This window comes from Anabrus simplex, chromosome 4 (genome assembly GCF_040414725.1).
Source record: "Anabrus simplex isolate iqAnaSimp1 chromosome 4, ASM4041472v1, whole genome shotgun sequence".
Lineage (NCBI taxonomy): Eukaryota > Metazoa > Arthropoda > Insecta > Orthoptera > Tettigoniidae > Anabrus > Anabrus simplex.
Genome location: NC_090268.1, coordinates 434,032,905 through 434,054,738, shown reverse-complemented (window position 1 = coordinate 434,054,738; position 21,834 = coordinate 434,032,905). Strand labels below are relative to the sequence as shown.

General features: G+C 37.3%; 2 protein-coding genes across 2 annotated transcripts in view; both read right to left on the bottom strand.

The window, feature by feature from the left end:
* Positions 1–215: 215 nt before the first annotated feature.
* LOC136872061 (E3 ubiquitin-protein ligase Topors) overlaps positions 216–21,834 on the bottom strand; it is a 173,593-nt gene continuing 151,974 nt past the window's right edge. Inside the window, exons 4-5 of the mRNA XM_067145918.2 lie at positions 9,621–9,848; positions 216–9,527 (exon numbers count right to left, since the gene is read on the bottom strand). Coding sequence (XP_067002019.2) covers positions 7,985–9,527; positions 9,621–9,848 — 1,771 coding nt within the window. The 3' untranslated portion in view covers positions 216–7,984. The remainder of the gene's footprint in view (positions 9,528–9,620; positions 9,849–21,834) is intronic.
* Positions 11,851–13,498, bottom strand: LOC137500427 (uncharacterized). The gene is made up of 3 exons (XM_068227322.1): positions 13,151–13,498; positions 12,594–12,959; positions 11,851–12,437 (listed from the first exon to the last, which is right to left on the bottom strand). Exons 2-3 carry the CDS (start codon positions 12,882–12,884, stop codon positions 12,213–12,215), a joined length of 516 nt encoding a protein of 171 aa, XP_068083423.1. The 5' UTR covers positions 12,885–12,959; positions 13,151–13,498; the 3' UTR covers positions 11,851–12,212.

Below are 21,834 nucleotides of genomic sequence, written 5' to 3'. Positions count from 1 at the left end.
TACTATAAATACCTACCTTTCCATCCCAGCAAGAGAAGACTGCTAGACCTGGAACTCTGCAAAAACATGTATGTCACAGGGTATATTCTTGACACATTAAGACCATCCTGTGCGAGACAATTGCAGGGACCTCATAACAAAATGATGCTGCGTAATATATGTAATAGTGAGATATATGGTATGTAATTGGTTCACCTCTGCAATTTGTGCAAAAATATAAAACTTTATTTGGTTTCAAGTATTTCTTACAATGTGAATGGGTTATAAACACATGTTTTTGAACTACCCTTTCTTTTTATAAGCATACGCAATTATATTTAGAAAATCATCTGCTCTGAAACTGAGAAACCAACAATCGACAAGTTTTGATTTTGAACTCACTGCTGACAGTTCTGTATCAGGAAAATCTTGAACAAGGTCAGGCCAAAAATCTCCTTAGAAGGAAGTAGACTGATACTTAACACGTAATGTAAGAAACAGCACAGGTTTAATGGGTCATACCTAGACCATGTTTGGTAAAACCTGAGCTTGGCAATCCAATCCTGAGAGCGAACTACTGCCGCCACTGCAGATTAGCCCAAGCTAGCTGTGAAACAGACAATACCCTTGCTCAATGTTACTTCACCAGTCTCTGCTACTTATGGCTACAAAACATAGATATTGAAGAAACTGACGGGGAAAGGACCAATATATTTGAGCGTTGGTATTGGCAACATCCGCTAAGAATAACAGGGACAGAATTAGTAATAGGAAAATCTTGAACAAGGTCAGGCCAAAAATCTCCTTAGAAGGAAGTAGACTGATACAGAAGCTATCTTACTTTGGCCACATCAAGAGAACTACCTCCCTGGAAAGGATGTCGTGCTCAGAATGTGGGGCAGAAGAGAAATTAAAAGGCCAAGTTTACGTTGGTTAGATGACATCATAAGAGATACTGACATGACAATTGCTGAACAGAAAGAAGTTGAATGGAGGCAGATGATTCATTGGATGACTGACAGCCATACTTGACTGAAGGGATGAAGAGAAACTGGAAGAAACAAAGTCGCACATAAAAGTACTTATAAAACAAGTGCTGTGGCAGTTTCAAGTATACTGATCAGTTAAAAAAAAGAAAATGTGATATGATAGATATAAGTAGTGGGCCTATTACTTTTCTTCTACAGAAATGAAAGAAAAAAAGGGCAGAGGGCATATTTGGCAGAGAATGGTACCTTACTCAGTATACATTCATAATTATTAATTAACATGTTATGGAATGTAATAAAATGTAAGATATTATATGAAAGTGTGATGTTTTATTAGTTTTAAAATGTCCATTATAATGAAGTTTGATTTCCAAATTACTTTCATTTAACTCGTACCTCAATTTTAAACTCGAACTTTCAGAAAAAGTGCAACATATACAAAAGTAAATCTGGTATATTTATATAGCTCCTTAAAACAAGAAGGTTCAAGAATGATCAAAATGCAGGTGGTTCCAATAGCAAGAGTTCATTTTAAAATATGAAATATATTTGATATAAAATTAAATAATAGATTTAGGGAATAAATAACAAAGAGTAATTTATAAATAAACCTACGTTTAATTTGTAATATATTATTTATCTGTAAATGCAATGAAATACAAGTATTAAGCACAGACATACGTATTCAGATACACACTTTTGTACCAACCTTCATGAAAAGGAAGAGAAATATTCTCTCTTTACTTAGCTTTATTGTAGAAATTAGGGAGTAATTTAAGTGCTGGGCTACTAAAGACATTTCCTGTGTTATTTATAATACAGTTAAGTCCATTGAAACAACAATCATCACCATCAAAAGTGTTTAATCTGCTTCTCTTTGGGTTTCTAAACATTACCATTTAGAAGATTTTCAGAGCCTAGAAGAGGTGTATTATATCTTGCAGAGGACATCTAAATCAAGACAAGTGCATTACACTCCTGACTTCTCTGCTCTGTGTTTGGCATGTTTTACCAGGAACTTGAAGGTTTAAACTCAAGCAAGTTTTCTTCACTATACATGTTAACTAATAAGATTTAAAACTAGTACAGTTTCTTACCCACTCTATTCCTCCAAATTTATACCTTACAGTAATATTGGCTCATATATAAGATTACGTTTTTCTACATTAAAATGTACTTACAAAAACTGTAGTTGTCTCATATATGCAGCCTAACTTTTTTTTTACAAGTTGCTTTACATCGCACTGACACAGATAGGCCTTAGGCAATGATAAGATAGGAAAGGACTAGGAGTGGGAAGGAAGCAGCCGTGGCCTTAATTAAGATACAGCCCCAGCATTTGCCTGGTGTGAAAATGGGAAACCACGGAAAACCATCTTCAGGGCTGCCGACAGTGGGGTTCGAACCCACTATCTCCCGAATGTAAACTCTCAGCTGTGTGACCTTAAGAGAGCCTAACATTTCAAGAGACTCATTTTCATGGTCTATACAGACCAACTGTATTGGTTATGCAGAGGAGTTGCCATGCACATCACAGCTAAACTTAAGGTCATGTAATAAACAAAAATTTTGAGCTTTGGCAATTTCCTTCAAATCTGCAAATTGTGATCTTTTGTTCTTTGGCTTAGTGAAATGAAAATGTACTTGGTTTCAATCACTATTTAACAGATGCGGCAGATTGTGTAGAAAGGAAAGCATCCTCCATCACAGCAGTAAATAAAGGAAAGAGGAGAAGTTATGATATTGACCTCAAATAGCACGTTATTTGCGAGACAAACAATACCAATTATGTACAGACTGCAATAAAGTTTAGTGTTTTTAATGTAATGTGCAATGTTGCCAGAAACATGAAAAATTCTGGCATATCACGATAAGCATCCAGAGGACCACAAACAAGAATATGTAATGAAATTCATAGGCTTGTTAATGAATTTGTGCAGGAGAAACAAAACCAGGTTTATCCTGTATATAGTCGCAAAGTTATTAGAATGAAGACACTGGTGAGCTTAAAGTTCCAGTAAGTGAATTTCTAGCAAGCCTGGGATGGTGTAAAAGAAACAAATGATGCAGTGTTTGGGACAGACTATACAATGTTGTACAACCATCCCATAATTTCTACAGCAGATGATACAGATGTTGATTCCCATAGGGAACCTGAAATATTTGTCCTGAATGAGTAGGCTACATTTATAATATAGTTGGTCCGTTATTGGACATAGTGCATTGGCACTGCCGGTGGCTCCAAGTAGCCTATGCAGTGGCCTCCACAGTATGCATTAGCCATGCGTCTTGGTAGGTGTGCTATTTACGAACTGATGAGCCCAATTTAGCACACTGGGGCGAAACGCTGGCAACCAGAAAGGAGTTAGCTGAAAATTTATTATGTCCAATAACAGACCGACTACAGCAGAACCTTGTTAAGACATTTCTGCAGGGACAAGGAAAACAGAAGTGTTAATCGAGGAAACATACTACTGAATACAGGAATAAAAACTATCCAACAGGGATATGGAAACACTAGATATGTTTTTCCGACATAGCATTTTACATGTAATTACATGATTAAAACTGTATTGAAGACGATATATTAAAATTATACAATTATTTTATTTATATTATAATTCAATGAATGTATTGTAATATATTGAATACGTGGTTATAAATAATGGCATTTTACGTCGTGTATTCGCGGGTACAGTAACAAATTTATCTACAATTTCTGAAGATGAGAGGAAAGTATAAAAAGGTGTGAAAAAAACATGTGAGATCAAATATGACAACCTTTTCCACTGGTTGTTGTAAAATAACAAGTGTACTGAAAGGTGTAATAAACAACACACATGAAAACATGTGCACCAGGGACAAAAAAATATCGTATTATTGCCAATCACACTCTTTCTAAAACAAATGTTAGTAGAAGCCTTTTATTTCGAAGCAGTGGGTTATTAAGCATTATTTTCTGGTCACACTCTTACACAATGAATTGGAGGTTACGCTTGACCATGTGCGACCAGGAGGAATGACTTTGGCCGCCATTTTGAAGTCAACAAAACTTCTACCAACTTGAGTGATCAAGATGAAACTCGAAGGTGTGAGTTCAACATTCGCGACCTTTGCATGCTTAAAGATGCAGACGCCAGTCCATTTTCTGACGGATTTTAATTGTGTGTTCATAAGTAAGGAATTTCATGGCTTTGTCCATATTCATAACTAGGCTTAGGCTATCACAAGACAAATATGCACCACGCTAGTCAGTTTCACACGATTATGTTCTTAATCCAGATATAAGCTACCGTATCACACGACAAACATTCGCTACACTTCACTGTACCACTCAACACAAAATAAATTTTCAACTTCTGAATGGAATGCGATATACATGCACAAACAGGCTCACAGTTTTTCAGCAATCTCGCTGCTAACCGGCAACAAAAACTGAACATTCCTATGGCTAATGGCTTGCTCCCTGAAGGTGCAACTTATCCTGTGAAGTTCAGGAATTCAAGGCCTTTTCCCGTAATCACGCAACTGTGGTGACGGCTATTGCCCAAGTTGGAAATCGCTTTTCTTTCACAAGGTATGACAAATAACAGTTTTAGGGCTTGGAAAAATGTGATCATAATAAGCGGTAATAGCAAAAATTCATGATGCGATAAGAGTTATTTTTATACAGATTTAATACAATGAGAATCGGGACTTCGAATTTAGGACGTACTAAGCAAGAAAACATTAATGAAGAACGCACTAATGAGGTTTCACTGTATATTGATATTATAAATGTACTCATTTGGAAAAAATATTTCAGGTTCTCTATGGGAATCAACATCTATATCATCTGAGGGCCAGATAGGCACCAATTTTCGAAAATGAGACAAAGTCTCTCATAGTGCATTGACACTGCTGGTGGCTCCAAGTAGCCTACGCAGTGGCCTCCACGGTACGCACTAGCCATGCGTCTTGGTAGGAGTGCTATTTACCAACTGATGAGCCCAACTTAGCACACTGGGGCGAAATGCTACCAACCAGGAATGAGTTAGGCGGAAAATTTTAATGTCCAATAAATGACCAACTATATTGATACTACAGCAGATTATGCCGATAAATTTGTTGTCTATCAGTGTTACATTGTAAAATTGACTAAATCGTACTAAGGAAGTGTCACATCCTCCATGCCAAAACATATCTTGAAACGTTGGTAATCGATGTGCAATGAAAAGACCACATGCAAAAGTTTAGCTGCTTGTTTCCACTGCAAAGCCCCAAAATAAACCCCTGTATTAAGCGTATAACAATAGGAAAGCAATATTAGTTGCTACAGGCTGGACTGTGCAGCTGTCACTGTGGGCAAGCCAGCAGTGGAGCGTTAAGCAGAAAACCATGAGTTAAGGTCTCACCAGTGAGGCAGGAATGCCAGCTGTGCTGTATTACCGTCTGACCACATAGAATTTCAACTGCAATTTCAGGTCCTTGCAGTGGAAACAGGAAGCTAATGGTTTGCATGTGGTCTCTGTAGCTCATCGATTATGTCACCAAAGTTCCAAGGTAGTTTTGGCATGTAGGGTGTGACATTTGCCTTGTTAGTTAAAGGGAAACTTGAATAAGTCTTAATTACAATAATTATTTAATTTTACTTGCAGATATTCATGGTGGTCTTATATACAAGGCCATCTTATATTCAGGTCAATGTGTTATCATACTCGTATGTTAGGAATTGGGGCTATCAGTGGTCATTGATCCAGACTTGTGTGTGGCGAATAAAATGTGTCCTGAGTCTTGTAATGAGGTACTGCCTAGCATTTGCCTGCAAAAGCCACACACAGCATCAGGGTTCAAAACCTCAAATGATGCACTTCTCTGTCCTATAGTGGAGTGGGACTAGTGCATTCAGTACAAATTTGAATCATATAAAGCCATATAACTTAATAAGAAGAACTTCATATGATATGGACAAGGAGTGTGATGGGAATGTACATAATATATTACCTTCAATATTGATAAAAATGTTCATCAACAGTCACAATTTCATTCTGTATATATGTAAAAATACTATATACAAATAAATATAAGAAATATATCCTTAAATCACACATTTTCAAGCAAAGAAAGTCAGCAACAGGGACCTATTTTATCACTTAATTTAACATGAAAGTTCAAGCCTCCATCCCCATTAACTTTAATATCACTGAATCTAATGAACATCATGGATTTCATGCTGAAGATAAACAATGTATTTTCAACTAATGTGACAATATGAGAAACCAGTAATAAAATTTATCTTTTTACAAAGCAGTGTGCACCAAAATGACATAATACATAAAATTCTGTAAATATCAATCTATATACATTACTAAGCCAGGCTTTTCATATTATATTTACATAACCTGATGATTTTATGATCAAAAGTCGATATTTAAAACCAAGAGAGCCTGGGAGGATTCTGATAATGTAGTACATTTAACATACACAATATTTTAGCACCGAAATAAGATATTACCATACCAAAAATACCTAAAGAACTAATTTGCCAATTATAGAATAAATTAATTTACAATATATCACAAGCAATTTTATTTCACAATCAGCTTGCTACCACTCTGAAAGAGTTTGGAGATTTGCCATCTGCTAATAATACATTTGCAAATCAGAAAAGAACATCTATGCTCGACTTTCAATTGCCTGAGAATTGTGGTTTATTTTTCCTTTAAGCAGTAATGATATGTTTGTCATGTACTTCCCTCCAGATGAAGATGTTGGCACCAACATGTAATGACATAAAACAAATACATGTGAAAGAAATATGCAAATCTGTATGTGTAAACAAACTGAAGAAGAAATAAGCTGAACATAAAGAAATACCAGTAATGGCAAAGGTTTGTATATGATTCAAAATAGAGAAAAAGCATACCTGCCCATCAAGAGTCATAGTTAACAAAATACTAAGCAAAAGAAAAGTGGCCAAAGAGAAGTAGCTAAATAGAATAAGACGCCAACTAGTATGGTTTATTGAACACACAACTTCTGTTCTCTTTGCTGGAATAGTCAAAGCTATCAGTTACCCACGAAGGGAGAAGAGAAGAATAAATGACTCATGTGTAATTTTGATAGCATATTTTAAGAAGTATTGTTTCTCTATTTATGTAAGGAAAGTAGTCAGTAGAAGCAGATATAATTTCTTTTAAATTTACAAAATTATAAAATGAAAACTGAAGTTATAATTCAAGAGTACAAATAAACACACAGATATTACGTCTTGGAGAAATAAATGTTCAAAGATATTAAAGATTTAAACCAGGAAGAGGAAAAACAAAGAATCTTATTTATGTCCAGAAACTTCACTCAACATACCGAGGAGTTTCTTAATTAGGTACTATAATTGAAAAAATACAGAGGATATTGCTGTGTACAATATCCTTTGCAAGTAAATATTTCCTCTTTGGAGCAGAGCTTACATCAGACCTAAGGATAAGAACGATACGAGATACATTGCTCTTTGCTTTATTAATTTTTGTTTCATGTTGTGCTTCAACCAAAGCATATTAGCTAAGTATGATTCTTGCTAGAAGGGCATGTCTGAAAACCAAAAATTACTGCTGTTGCAATGCTGGCAGTTTCTTAGTCCACTTTACAAAGAATAAACAGAAACAGACACATAAATTCAAGGAAGACCATGAATTTATACTTGCCACATATCCATAAACAAGTTTCAATTTTGTTGGCACTGGCAGAAGAAATATACCAACATCTCTCAAAACATTTTTTTCAATAATGTGGTATGCTTTTGCCAGAGCTAGATCTATAATTTTAAATATGATCAAGCTACTAATAAGCAACAAGTGCTGGTAATGAGGTTCACATACAACATTTTAACTCAGATGTTTACATAAAATCTTGGAGAAAGCTTTTTTTACCAGTCCACTACCATCACATCCATGACCAGGGACAATCCATACCCTCCAAAATCCAGAGTAAATCAGAATAGAGGACTGAATAAAACACTGAAGAGATACAGAAATAAACTATGAACTTGAGCCTACAGAGCTACTCAGCTTCCTGTTTCTCTTTTTCTTTTTCCTTCTGGATTTACTACTGTGTGAAGGAACAGGAGAAGGACTGCTGGACCTTCTCTTCAACTTTTTCTTCTTCCTCTTCTCATCTCGTCTTCCAGATTTGTGTTTCCGTTTATGACTGCTTGATCTACTGCCACTCCTCTCGTAAGGACGAGAAGAACTACGTGAAGATGATGCCACTGGTGAAAATGAACGTTCTCTATGAGTATCCGATGTTGATCTTGTAATAACGATGCTACGTAATTTAGGCCGAGTTCCATCGGTAAAAGCAGCTATTTCAGAAGGACTATAGGGGGGATTGTAATCGTTAGAAGAGCAGCCAACAGAGTAATCATGATCTGCAGCAGGTTCTCTACATGTATTAAGTCGCTGCTCTTTCATGATGCGCCAAATTTCCCTTGGCTGCTTTCTTACAGTCTTTTTTACACATTTATGTGAAAACGGTTCATCACCATTGCAGGAAGAATCACTAGAAATAGCTCGTTTATGTTTCCTAATTTGTAATGATTTCTCTCGCTTATTACTATGTTCACAGATAGAAGAACAACTGGAAGATGAAGATAAACGTCTGCAACGTTTCTTAAGTGGCAACTTGGAAGAAGAATTCCTGGCATGTCTGGATGCAGACTGATTCTTTTTGCGAGTGTGTTTCATCTTTCTATTTGGAACATAATCGGAATCCGATGATGAATCACTGGAAGTAGAAAATATGAATTCACATGAATTTTCAGAAATGAACTCATCGCCAGATCGATCTGCAACGGTTATTTCTCCTTCCTCTACCACTTCAGGATCAGAGTCCAGGGTGATTATTTCGGGTGTCCGTTCATGGCGAGGTTTCACGTAGCCTACTATCATACACTCATCAGGATCACTAGCAGCACCCCCCCTTTCACCCTGATTTGCTTCACCAGTAACATCAACAGTAGTGGAACTGCTGGAACTATCTACATCAGAATTAATTCCACTGAAATACCCGCCATTTCGAAATTCCTGAGACAACATAAACATTATATTTCCTGCTCCTGAGGTACTAGCTGGGGGAGAGAATGATCTACCATTGTTGATAGTCAAATCTTCTGGTGAATTGTGTTCAGTCCTGAGGAGAGTACTCAATGAAGATGGCACAGAGGTACTCCGTGATGTGCTTGGTTCAGGAGAGAGTACAACAACATCACTATCACTATCAGAACTTGATGCTATCTCAACAGGATAGTTCGAAATATGTACGTAATGTGCAGCCTGATCAAAACCAATCATATCATATGGAGATCTTGCAAACTCATAAAACTCGTGCAGAAAATGAGACGTGTGTCCTCCAAGGAAATTGGAAACTTCAGACCGAAATCCCAAACTACGAATAGGGTACTGTGGCAACAGATGCAATATCAGACCCAACAACACAACTCTGTGACCTGAGTTGTTCGGGAGAAGAGCAGCAAGTTCACGATTCAACCATGGGACAAGGCGGTGAACTTGAGCTGGATTCAACCTGTACGAAAAGAACATCATTCATATTAGTTTAAATGTTCCAAATTTGATCCTAATGATCAAAAAAATGACTACAGTCAAAACAAAGAAATACCTGTAGAACTCTGGAGAGCATTCCCGGTATCGGCCTGTGATGTCAGAAAGTGGACTCACCCACAAATTTTGCTGATAAACTGAAACTCTGAAATCACAAGTCAAGGTTCGTCGCCTGTGGTATGGAATGCTAGAACGATGAGCAGGTATTGCATCTGTGCCCAAAATAAAAGGTTGAACCCAGTTTTGAAGAGCTCTTTCACGTCGCCGTTCAACGGTGAGCGTGGATCTGAAATTTAAGGCAGTAATATGCACATTATCTTTATGCTTAGAATCACAAAACATAATGCAGTAATAGATGGTATTAGTAATCACAAAGCTGTTTTTTCATAGTTAAAAATAAATGTAATAGAAAGGAAGCTCATAAAAGACTATTAAGCAGTACCATATGGCTGATAAAACAGGTATGAGGGACTTTTTAAAAAGTAACTATGATCGGTAGAAAACTGTAAATAAGCATGTAAACAGACTGTGGGACTGGTTTAAAGCAATTGTTGAGGAATGTGAAAACAGGTATGTATCATTAAAGGTGGTAAGGAATGGTAAAGACCTGCTATTTTATAACAGAAGTAAAGAGATCAAGAAGGAGGTGCAAGCTGGTAACATACAAAGAGTTATAAATGATTGTGGAAGTACGGAGAAACTGAAGGAACTCACTAGGAAATTGAATCTAGTGAAGGAGTCAGCTAGGAATAACATGATGGCGAGCATAACTGGCAGTCTACAAATTTTAGTGAAAAGTGGAAGGGCATGTATAGGTACTTTAAAGCAAAAACAGGTTCCAAGAACGACATTCCCAGGATAATTAATGAACAAGGGAAGTGTGCATGTGAGGATCACAAAAGACAGAAGTATTCTGTCAGCAGCATGGAAAGATTGTTGGTTACAAGGATAATGTCCAGATAGAGGAGGTGAGTAATACTAACAAAGTATTGAAATTTACCTACCATAAAAAAGACATTTACAATTAGACACAAAAGCTGAAAGTCTATAGGGTCTGACACCGTGGTTAGCCAGTTCGAGTTCTGTTGGTCAAAAAAATTTTCACCATCAGAATGTTTTGCTGGAAGGGTAGAAGAGGGGGTGGTACATCATTTCTAATCACTAGATTGTGTGCCAAAAGCCAGGATACAATTCCAAACCTCTCTGCGGCGTTTGTATGGAATTAGGGTAGATGATGCTGTAGATGGTGACTCGTCCATCGGATGGAGACGTAAAGCTTTGAGCAGACCCCTTGCTGTTTTTCGACAGGAGTAGGCTACATGCTGACATTGGGTTTCACCCTCCCCCTACCTCATTATCATCATTCCACATCCAGACGCATGTGCGTCAAATAGAAAGACCTGCATCAGGTGAATCGAACATGTCCTCAGATACTCTCGGAACTAAAAGCCATCAGATAAGTAAGTACCTAAGGCATTTGATATGTTAGATCATGAGAGAAGATCATAGGAGACTACTGGACAAGAGAAAAGAGTGACTGAATAGCTGACTATATTTCTAGAAAACAGAACTCGGAGAATTAAAGTAGGTGAAGCATTATCTGATCCTGTAATCATTAAGAGGGGAAATCTTCACGGCAGTATTATTGGACCTTTATGTTTTCTTATGTATATAAATGACATGAGTAAAGAACTGGAATCAGAGATAAGGCTTTTTGCGGATGATGTTATACTGTATGGAGTAATAAATAGGTTACAAGATTGTAAAAGACCTCGACAATGGTGTAAGATGGACAGCACAATGGTAAACAGGGTTAAAAGTCGGGTTGTGAGTTTCACTAAGAGAATAAGTCGTCTCAGTTTTAATTACTGCATTGATGGGGTGAAAGCTCCTCATGGGGTTCACTGTTAAGTACCCAAGTGTTAACATAAAGAAATATCTTCTTTGGTATAATCGCATAAACGGGATTGTAAATAATGGGTACACACATCGCTGCACATGGTTATGAGTAGGGCTTGGATCAATATGCTTGATAAAATCTCCAGATGTGTTTGAAAACCATGCGTTATATACTCTATAGATATGCTCGAAAAAACCCATTATATGCTCCATAGACATACCCGAAAAACCCATTATATGCGGTTAAATATGCAGAATATGCTTGAAAAACACTTAAAAACTATAGAAAGGAAAGTGAAACGAAAAAACCAATAATATATCTTTATATACGAGCTTTATTTTCTAATTGTATGTATGATACACTGCGATATACTCACATTCAAGTTTCAAGTATATATATGAGAAGTTTTCTTATAAAAGTTACAGTTTAAAAGTTCATTTACAAAATGTTCAGAATTAGGCGAGTCAATGAAGTAGATCTGCACTGGTCTGTACAACAAGAATTTTTTCTATGTTTTCAGTTTTGAATGATTTTCTTAAATCAGTCAATAAAAGTTTCAATGATGAGAACAATCTCTCGACGTCAACTGACACGAGAGGTAAATACTTGAACTATGCTGCTTCTCGTGCAGAGTAGTTCGGAAAAATCCTCTGACGGTGCAGACTCGCCACGCAGCATCCTCTCCAAATCCAACGTTGCACTCCAACTGGGATTTCGAGCCAGCACAAACTCCAACTTTTGTTTCACGGTTTACCCAGTCTCTCCAGGCCATGAGTCGGCTTCTAGGATGGCTCCTTGTATTGTAGCGACCACTTCAACCAAATCCATCCCTCGCGATTCCAACTTTAGGATGGCCTCAGGAATGCTCATGTAGGCTTTTATGAAAATCAAAGATGGCATCAAGCCCTTCATTTTAAAAGCAGTCTTAGCTTTCGCGATGTACTTGCTGTCCGCCTCATCAAACATATTGATCACCTGGAAAAAATATAATTGAAAAACATTAGCCGAGGAGAATAACTGAGAAAATTACAAAATTAGGCGCTGTATAATGGAGTAAACATAAAAGGTATGAAAAGAATGATAGAGAAACCTTGAAAATGAGAAGATTTTAAACATTTGAAATAGTCTTACCTCTTCAATTGCCCTATGATTTCGAGCGTAAAACAAGGCATCCAAGATCCAAGTTCCCCATCGCGTCAATATGGGCTCGGGAGGTAAAGGGAGCTCTGGATGAATCGTCTTGAAGGCATGGATGCGAGGAGGAGCCTTGACGAAAATTTTATTCACTGAAGAAATGACGCAGTTGACGCTGGACGATTTTTCGCGTAGCTCCTCAGCAACTCGGTGCACTGCATGGGCAAGACAAGCAACATGTAACATCTTTGGATAGAGAAGCTTGAGGCTCTTCCCAGCCTTAATCATGTAGGGAGCAGCGCCAGTCACCAATGCATTGTACTTTGTTTACCTCCTCATCTGAAAAGGTTGGCCACAGCAAGTCTGAAACAGGAATGCATAAAATGAAGGGTGAACCGTCCAGTTAATGGGATTCTGATATGTCGTACGATTGTACGAGATATTTAACTATCAGAACTTTCAGAGTCTTCACTGAGCATACGTAGAATGCATTGAAATTATAGCTTATTCTTCTTTGGCAAAAACGCTCGAAAAATAAATGAACATATACCTACACAGAGCTGCTTGCACTGTTCGCACAATGGTACCATTGTCACATCTAGCTCCATGCACAGAATTAGGTGGCCTTTCCCCGGTTCACTGGGACTGAGTTTTCCAACAATAACGTTGGGCATGCATCTTCTACAACTGTCTGCGGTCTCGTCGATAGATAACCGAAATGGGTGGCTTCCGATATCATCCCTGATTGCGTGTAGAACCTGGTGAAAAGAGTACCTGAATGAATATTCTTCATCGAATGAAGGTATTATCGAGAGATTACTTTTATTACGACAGAGCTAGATCCATGTTAAAATTACTTCTAAATTGTTTAAATGAGAATGCGGAATACGGCAATCGTGCATTAATTCATACCTTTTCATACTCTGAAGAACCGAGCTCGATAGCTACAGTCGCTTAAGTGCGGCCAGTATCCAGTATTCGGGAGATAGTAGGATCGAACCCCACTGTCGACAGCCCTGAAAATGGTTTTCCGTGGTTTCCCATTTTCACATCAGGCAAATGCTGGGGCTGTACCTTAATTAAGGCCACGGCTGCTTCCTTCCAACTCCTAGCTCTTTCCTGCCCCATCGTCGCCATAAGACCTATCTGTGTCGGTGCGACGTAAAGCAACTAGCAAAAATACTCTGAAGAAACGTAATTTACACGTAGAGTAGACTCCTGAGGCAACTCTCTTCCTGCAAAGTACTTGAAGAAAGCTCCAATCTCAGCATGTTCAACCTTGTAGAGGGGTACATTGGCGCTTAAAAATGCCCTACAAACTCTGGAAGAGAACTCGTCCGTGCTGTTGCTGATTGAACAAAGGTTGTATCAGCGCTTGTTTCTTTGATTTCCTTTTTTTTTTATTCTTCAACTTTTGCTGAGTGCCCACTTGTGGCTTTATGTTGGGAAAATTGAAAACTCTTCGAAATCTTGACCTGAAAATAAATAGGTATGTATAAGTGAGAAAAAATACACTGAATGAACAAAAATAAAGCATTGTGGACTATAAAATTATTTTCAAATATTGCAGTAGAAGTACAAGCACCCTCTCAACGATCCCATGAAAAACCAGCAAATCCAAATGTCAATTTCCGCCTACGAAATGTAAAATCTGAGGATCTAATGGGTCTACACTCCAAATTCTTAAGACATCTCTACTTATCTAATAGGTAGGCACCGTATGCTGCACATACGGCTTACTTGAAATTTCAACTGTTTGACCAGTAATATCTTGTAAGAACATAGATGTGAAAATGTCAATAAGAACTTACCTCTTTTTTGCACATTTTGCAGAAAGGAATTTTTCCGTCAGTAGAAAACAAGTCAGGGTCTTCCTTTGCACATCATCGGAGTAAAACACTCTGAGATTCCTTAACTTTAGGCATCACGTCTTAGAAATCACAAGAACTCTATAGGTACGTACGGATACGATTATGAACTGAGAACTGAGAGTAGAATGCAGGAACTTCACTTGATCAGATCGGATCTTCCACTACTTCATGGGAAAAGCCACCTAAACAACACTGGTTCCCAAAATAGGCACACCACTAAAATACCTCACATTTCAAAGTGAAAGGAATCTTGGAGCTTCCAGAGCTTATCTGACGAGTCGCACTCTAATCCGGCAGAGGCCAATTAGGGTGTGTGAATGACCTCACTAAAGGTTAAAAATCTGCAGTTCTATTATTCGCATCAGATAGGCTTTTCAATAATTATTTCTGTTTTCGAACCTTAAGGATGGTCAGGGCCCGAATTCGGGGGGAATTCAAAGAAAAAACTATTTAGACGAAAACCACAAGAATATGCATTTATATGCTTCTATTCTGAAAAACGCGGTTTTATGCATTTATATGCTCGATAAATTTAAATTCTGCTGGTCCCAGAGAGATGAAAATACCAATGAAATGCTTCTTTCAATGTGTACTATTCAGGAAAAAAATATACTAATATGTTTGAATCCGAGCCCTAGTTATGAGAGAATTTAGGGGTTGTAGTAAGGATGTAAAGGAGAGGTCTCTGGTAAGACCCCAACTAGAATATGGTTTCAGTGAATCACTAGGATTACTTGATTCACGAATTGAAAAAAATCCAAAGAAAAGCAGCCGTAATTTGTTCTGAGTGATTTCTAACAAAAGAGTAGGGCTACAAAAATGTGGCAGAGTTTGGGCTGGGAAGACTTGGGAGGAGACGAGGTGCTCGACTAAGTGGTATGTACTACAAGTTAAAAACTTCATTGTTGGTCCGTACTGATACTTCAAAATAAACAGACCTGATGTTTCCAGATTTTCATTACATTTTATAATCACATTAGTGATTAAATTACATTACTATAAAAATATATTTGCAGAACATGTTTAGTCTCTAAGCGACATCATCAGCTGCTTATTTTTAGCATAAATTAAAAATAGACACATACAGGCAGTAAAAAGTTGTCATACCCTTATGATTCCTATAAAGACAAACATGTACTTGTGTTCACAGGACACTTCAGAGTTGATCGTCTCACCACAAAGGAGGACATCAAACAGAATAACTCCTTCAGAGTCCCAGAAGACCGTACGCATGCCTTTACCAGCTGAGGGTACGGTTTTGAGCTTTTTCTTCGTGGGAGAGTTGGTGTGGCACACTCCATAGATTGCGGTTTTGTTTCCAGTTCGAAGTGATGAATCCATGTTTCATGTGACAATGTTTGAAAAGAAATTGTCACCTTCAGCCTCATAACAAGCAAGCAATTCTGCAGGATGTTTCTTCTTTGTTCTCTATGGTCTTCCATTAGGTGTCGAACAACCCAGCAGGAATTCCACTGGTGGATAAGTGTGTCAGCGCTACCAACTTTTATAACTTCAAAAGGTAAGAAGGGAAGGGGATCCAATGTGCGATAGCGTCCAATTTCACGCAGTGAACACATGACTTCTGGCTATAAAGAAGAACTATAAGTTCTACATGTGTGTATTCTATACTATTCTTTAACAAATTTATGATTGTATTCTGAGTCTTACTGGCTACCTTCGTTGGCAGGCAGTATTTCAAAATTTTTAAAATAATAATAGGCCTACATATACTGTAAATATAATGAGTCTGCTTTATTTATTCTTACATCACGTCATTTATTTTATCTCATTAACTCCTCGGATAAGGTGGACGTCGGCAAGGGCATCCGGTCATAAAAACTCTCTAAGAAAGATTCATCCCTCTTCATACCCGACCCCATAGACAAATGGTGTAAGGATTGGACATACAATTTCATTTATTGTATTATGCAATATTAATACAAAAGAATGAAAAAGAGAACGCAGTCAGTTGAGTCTGTTAGTGTAGCAGAGACCTATCGCACAGTAAACCTAATCACCACTTTAATCTGAATTATCATTGTCTGTGCCGCCAACTTCCCTGCTACCGGTGTTGTCGCCATCCCAAATGTAATCATCTTCACTGCCATGGGTCTTTTTGAAACTTTTTACAATAGTTTTGTTCCCGATTAGAAGCCACAGTGAGAATCTATTCAATGATGGTTTCTAGAGATGGTCTCTGTATTCTCCCAGTTGGGCTGTATGTGTGTGTATGTATGTATGTATGTATGTGCGGAAGTCAGCTCTGTTCCGTATGCCAATATATATTGGATAAGCTCGACAGTGGGTCAAGGATTGACGCAATAGTAATTGATTTTGCTAAGGCATTCGATCTTGTGCCACATGACATCCTCCTTAACAAGTTAGCATGTACGGGCATTGACATCAGAGTTGTGAAATGGATACGAGAACTCCTGTATGAAAGAACTCAGAGGGTACGCGTGGGAGAAACTATCTTCTCTAGTAAGTGTTATGTTTGGTGTGGCTCAGTGTAGCGTTACTGGGCCAATTCTTTCCATACATTTCATGAATGATTCGATAAAATCGGAAGTGTGCTCTTTGCCGATGACTGCATCATACATCGGAAGATAAAGACAGAGGAGGACGAACTATTGCTTCAGCAGGATTTAGATATGATTGAAAACTGGGCGCATGAAAATTGAATGAAAATCCACAGTGGAAAAAGCAAGAAATTGTGTTTCAGTAAAAAAAAAAAATGACAGGAAAGAGGGATTACAAAATTGGAGGAGAAAGTGTTGTTGTTGATAGTTGTAAGTACTTAGGTATTACTATAAGAAAAGACAAACTGGTCAGAGCAAGTGGAAAGTGTAGTTAAGAAATCCTGGAGATTGTTACATTTTATTATGCGGAATCTCAAGAAAGCTAATTCTGGTGCCAAAATTAAAGCTTATAAATGCTCGGTAAGACAGATTCTCGAATTTGGATCTGCGTGCTGGGATCCGTACAGGGTGGGTTTAATAAAATCCCTAGAAAAAGTTCAAAGAAGAGCGATGCGTAACTGGAAATAGGAGAAATACCATTAATTGGGAGTCTTGAATCTAGAAGAATTAGAGCTCACCTGTGTGGTCTTTATAAGAGCTATACGGGAAGGGCTGCCTGGAGTAGTATTAGGAATAGGTTGGCACCTCCCTCATACTTATCGAGAAACGATCATAAGCATAAAATTACAGCCAGAAACCAGCATACGGACATGGGCAAGTTTTCCTTCGCTACAGGATTGGAATCAATTACCATTAGTACTAGTATAAAGTGAAAGGTAAAAGCTGTAAATTACAGACACTGAATTTATCATTTCTGCTTGGTTTAGATTGTGAAACTAGGAGTTTTTTTCCTTGTGGTATTCTCTTTCCAGGGAATTGCTTGTACTCCTGTTATTGTTGTTGTTGAGTAATTACCAATGTTTTTAACTTTACTTTATTATCACTTGTAATGTTAAGCTAGTAGTAGGTTCAACCTATTGTATTGTAAGCTGTAGTGTCAAGCACTGGGAAATACTTAAATGTTGTGTGAATTTGTATATGATGATGATGGATTTAGAATTTTAAACTTAAACTAGTAGTATTTCTTGTAATATTTTTCTTTCCAGGGATTTGCTTGTTGTACTGTTATTGTTCTTGCAGGGTAATTACGTTTTTAACATAACTTTATTAACATTGTAATGTTAAGCTGTAATAAGCTCAACCTATAGCTCTGTAAGCCATTATGTTAAGCACTGGAAATACTTAAGTTGTGTATAAAACTTTATACGATAATGTTGGATTTAGAATGTTAAACTAGTAGTATTTCTTGTAATTTTATTTTACCCCCGTGGAATTGCTTGTTGTACTCCAGTTGTTGTTGTTGTTGTTGTTGTTGTTGTTGTTGGATAGTTATGTTTAAAGTTTACTTTATTATCACTTGTAGTGTTAAGCTAGTAGTAAGCTCAACCTATAGTACTGTAAGCCGTAGTGGTAAGTACTGGAAATACCCAAGTTGTGTGTGAATTTTGTATATGATGATGCTGCTGCATTTAGAAAATTAAACTAGTAGTATTTCTTGTAACATTTGCTTTCCATGGAATTGCTTGTTGTAAATAATGTTAATATTATTCTAGCAATAATAGATTTTTTTAAAATGGTGTTGAATTTTTTGGATAACTAGTTCTGTAATCCCTGTAGATCTTAGACATTTTGTTTTGGGTATGGGCTTTTCACCACAATATTCATACCTGCACGCATGTTCTGGTAAAACACTGAATTCACATATACGGTTTCTCGTATATAGTCAGGTCCAAATTATTTATATTAATACATTCATAATGTCACACTTACTACTGCCCCACGAACTTTCTAAAACCTTATTACAAAAGGGTCTGGGAAACCCGTTTTGAGATTAACTGATTCCCTAACGTATGTAACAGGACCATTTTGGTTCCTTATTGCATGTGAATGGTACTTGTTCCCTTGCTTTCTGCTTCCTTGTCCATGTTGCAGCTTGCGTGCGCATTCTCCATCCTGAAGCTGCTATTACCGGAAGCATCTGGGGATCGGTACATCACACCGATGTCATTGAAGTTCAACATTTGGGGCTGTATCTTTGCAAGTCATGTGTCTGTTTACCATCTGGTGCGTTGGGTGCTGTACTTACTGGCCATTCGTTCTCCATCTTCCTGCACATTGAACAGTCCGTGCTATGCCCTGTGTTTGCGCTTTAAAATGCCATCTACTGCCAAGTAAGACTGTTCCAAAAGTTTACTCTAACCGCATGAAAAGAATTATACTTGACGTTGTAGATAAACATCGTTACTACTACTGTGATGCCTACATCACTGAACTTATCTTGTGGCCTATGCCAGGCATATTGGACACTACTGTGTTCAGAGTTATTCTGGGACAACTTCTAGTGCATGTAACTGTACTCAACATGCTACCTCTTGGCCCCCTGGTATCCTTCAGGCGGGGGTGCTGTGACGTTACAAATGTATTAATATAAATAATTAGGACCTGACTACATATGAGAAACCGTATATGTGAATTAAATGTCTGTATGGCACAGCTAATATTATACGATAAATTATATGGAGCGTTTGGCATTTTCGTGTTGGCAAAAAGTGTGTGCATCGGACGGTAAGGTGTACTCTGATGCCATCTATCTGCCAACGGTGTAACTTGTATTGTGAACTGACTCTGCTCTCCAGAGCGTGCAACGATCGCCTGACATTACCGCTTCCTGCGGCCTACCTAGCAAAGCGGCTGTCTGCCGATAGAACTTATTGTAGATGGACGCTGGCAGCCATGCCTGTTTTCATCACTCTAAATGAGCGATAATCCTACTGGAATGGGATAAAGCTATCATGAAAATCCCTTTTAGGGATTCAATTAAGTTTTGGTTTATTTATTTAAAAAAACTTAGAATGTAAGGTAGTGTAGTGTAAATTTTGTTTGGTGATGGTAATTGCCAGCGCATGGGTCAGCATTTGGGTAAGATGTTATTGTATATATCTTCATGACTGTAAGTACCTATTTTAATTTTATTTTCCTTGTGGAGTCATGTTATACCTCATTTATGTCTCTTTGCGATTACTGCTGTGGTAATTATGGTAAGATTTGGTTTGTGTTCTACTCATACTTTGGTTCGTACTCCATGTTGGTAATATTAAAGTTTTTTCTCCTTTGTTTTCACCATTAATTTAAAATTTACTTTGACCTTTTTGATCTTAATTTTCCCCTCTAATACATTTTTATTCTACTCATTTGATGTGTGTTTCATGGTATCTTTTCCTTCAGGCATGTGTTGTTGCTATATCTAAATTATTTCTGCTTGTTTCTATGTAATACCTACCCGCGTTGATATTAAATTTTATTTTGTCATTCAGTTCTGGTTTATTTGATTTTCATTCCATGTGTTGACCTATGCACTGCGTCATCACAATCTGTCAGTTTTTTTTTTTTTTACTTATATTACTAATTTTAGCCCAGTCAAGTTATATCTCCTTTTTATATTTATAGCTTACAGTTAATCAGAACTTCATATTAAGCACAAGATTTCTGTCCCTATACATATTGAAGTAAATTCTGGGACATACAAAATTTTAAGTAGGTTTCATTTCAAGTTTGTAATCTTAAAATGTAATTATCTCAAGAAATTATTCATTTAACATGTATTGTTTGATGGGGTTTTAGGCAATTTCTTCGTGGAGGGTTTTCTAACATTCGGCATCGTTATCTTTTCGCCACATTGTTGTATTATCTTATCTTTGCCATAACCTATTCTGTACTGTGTCGTTGCTTTATCTTATCTCTCCCCGGGCTTTATGTAACTGTCATTTTTGTCTTATCTTGGGATTGCTTCTGTTCTTGTGTGGCATCGCTGATGATTATTATTGTTTTGGTTCTGACGAGAGGTTTATCTTTTATCTTTGCCATAACCTATTCTGTACTGTGTCATTGTTGCTTTATCTTATCTCTCCCTGGGCTTTACGTAACTGTCATTTTTGTCTTATCTTGGGATTGCTTCTGTTCTTGCGTGGCATCGCTGATGATTATTATTGTTTTGGTTCTGACGAGAGGTCGTTTTTGACTCTTGGTATAAACTGACGCATAGGGTTACCTGACCTGACTTGGTTTTGATTGTACAGACTATGAATATTAATTTTCTTGGTTTTCTTGTCTGTTGAATTTTAAGGGAGATTTAAGTTAATTCTTTTGTGTTAATATTGTTCTATTTTGGGGCCTGTTTTTGTATTAGGTATTTTTCGTCAGGATGTTCTATTATTTTAATTTTGTGTGTTGCGATATTGAATTACGTTTTCTGACCGTGTTCTGGTGTAAGGTTCCTCCAACGGGAATTGTCCTAAGACACTCAAAGTCAACTCCTTGTTTGGTATGGGTAAAGAAAACAAATGTTTAGTTTAAGGAGCTCCTTATCTAGTTGTTAAGTAAAGTGAAGACGTTCATTTTAAAAATGTTATATTTATTTTAATTTCGTTTCATTTTTACTGAAAAATATTTTATTTATATATATATTTATTGAACGAATCAAAGACTTCCCGCAATTACGGGTTGCCACAATGGACAAAGTAAAGCTTATCAGGATACAGAATGTTTTTATCACATAGAAATATAGCGATGATATGGATTTTTTAGGTTATGGAGGTCCGAACAGGTGAGATTTTAGGATGTGTACAGATCCACATATGGTGGTGGTAACTATTCTTTCGATGCTGTTCATAGCCAGGTCACACTTCTTCCAGAATTCTACAAACAAGGCAGGTATTGTGCCACGAGCACCAATCATTAGGCCGATAATCTCTACTTCATTCAGCTGGTATTTATTTTTGTGGAATGGAA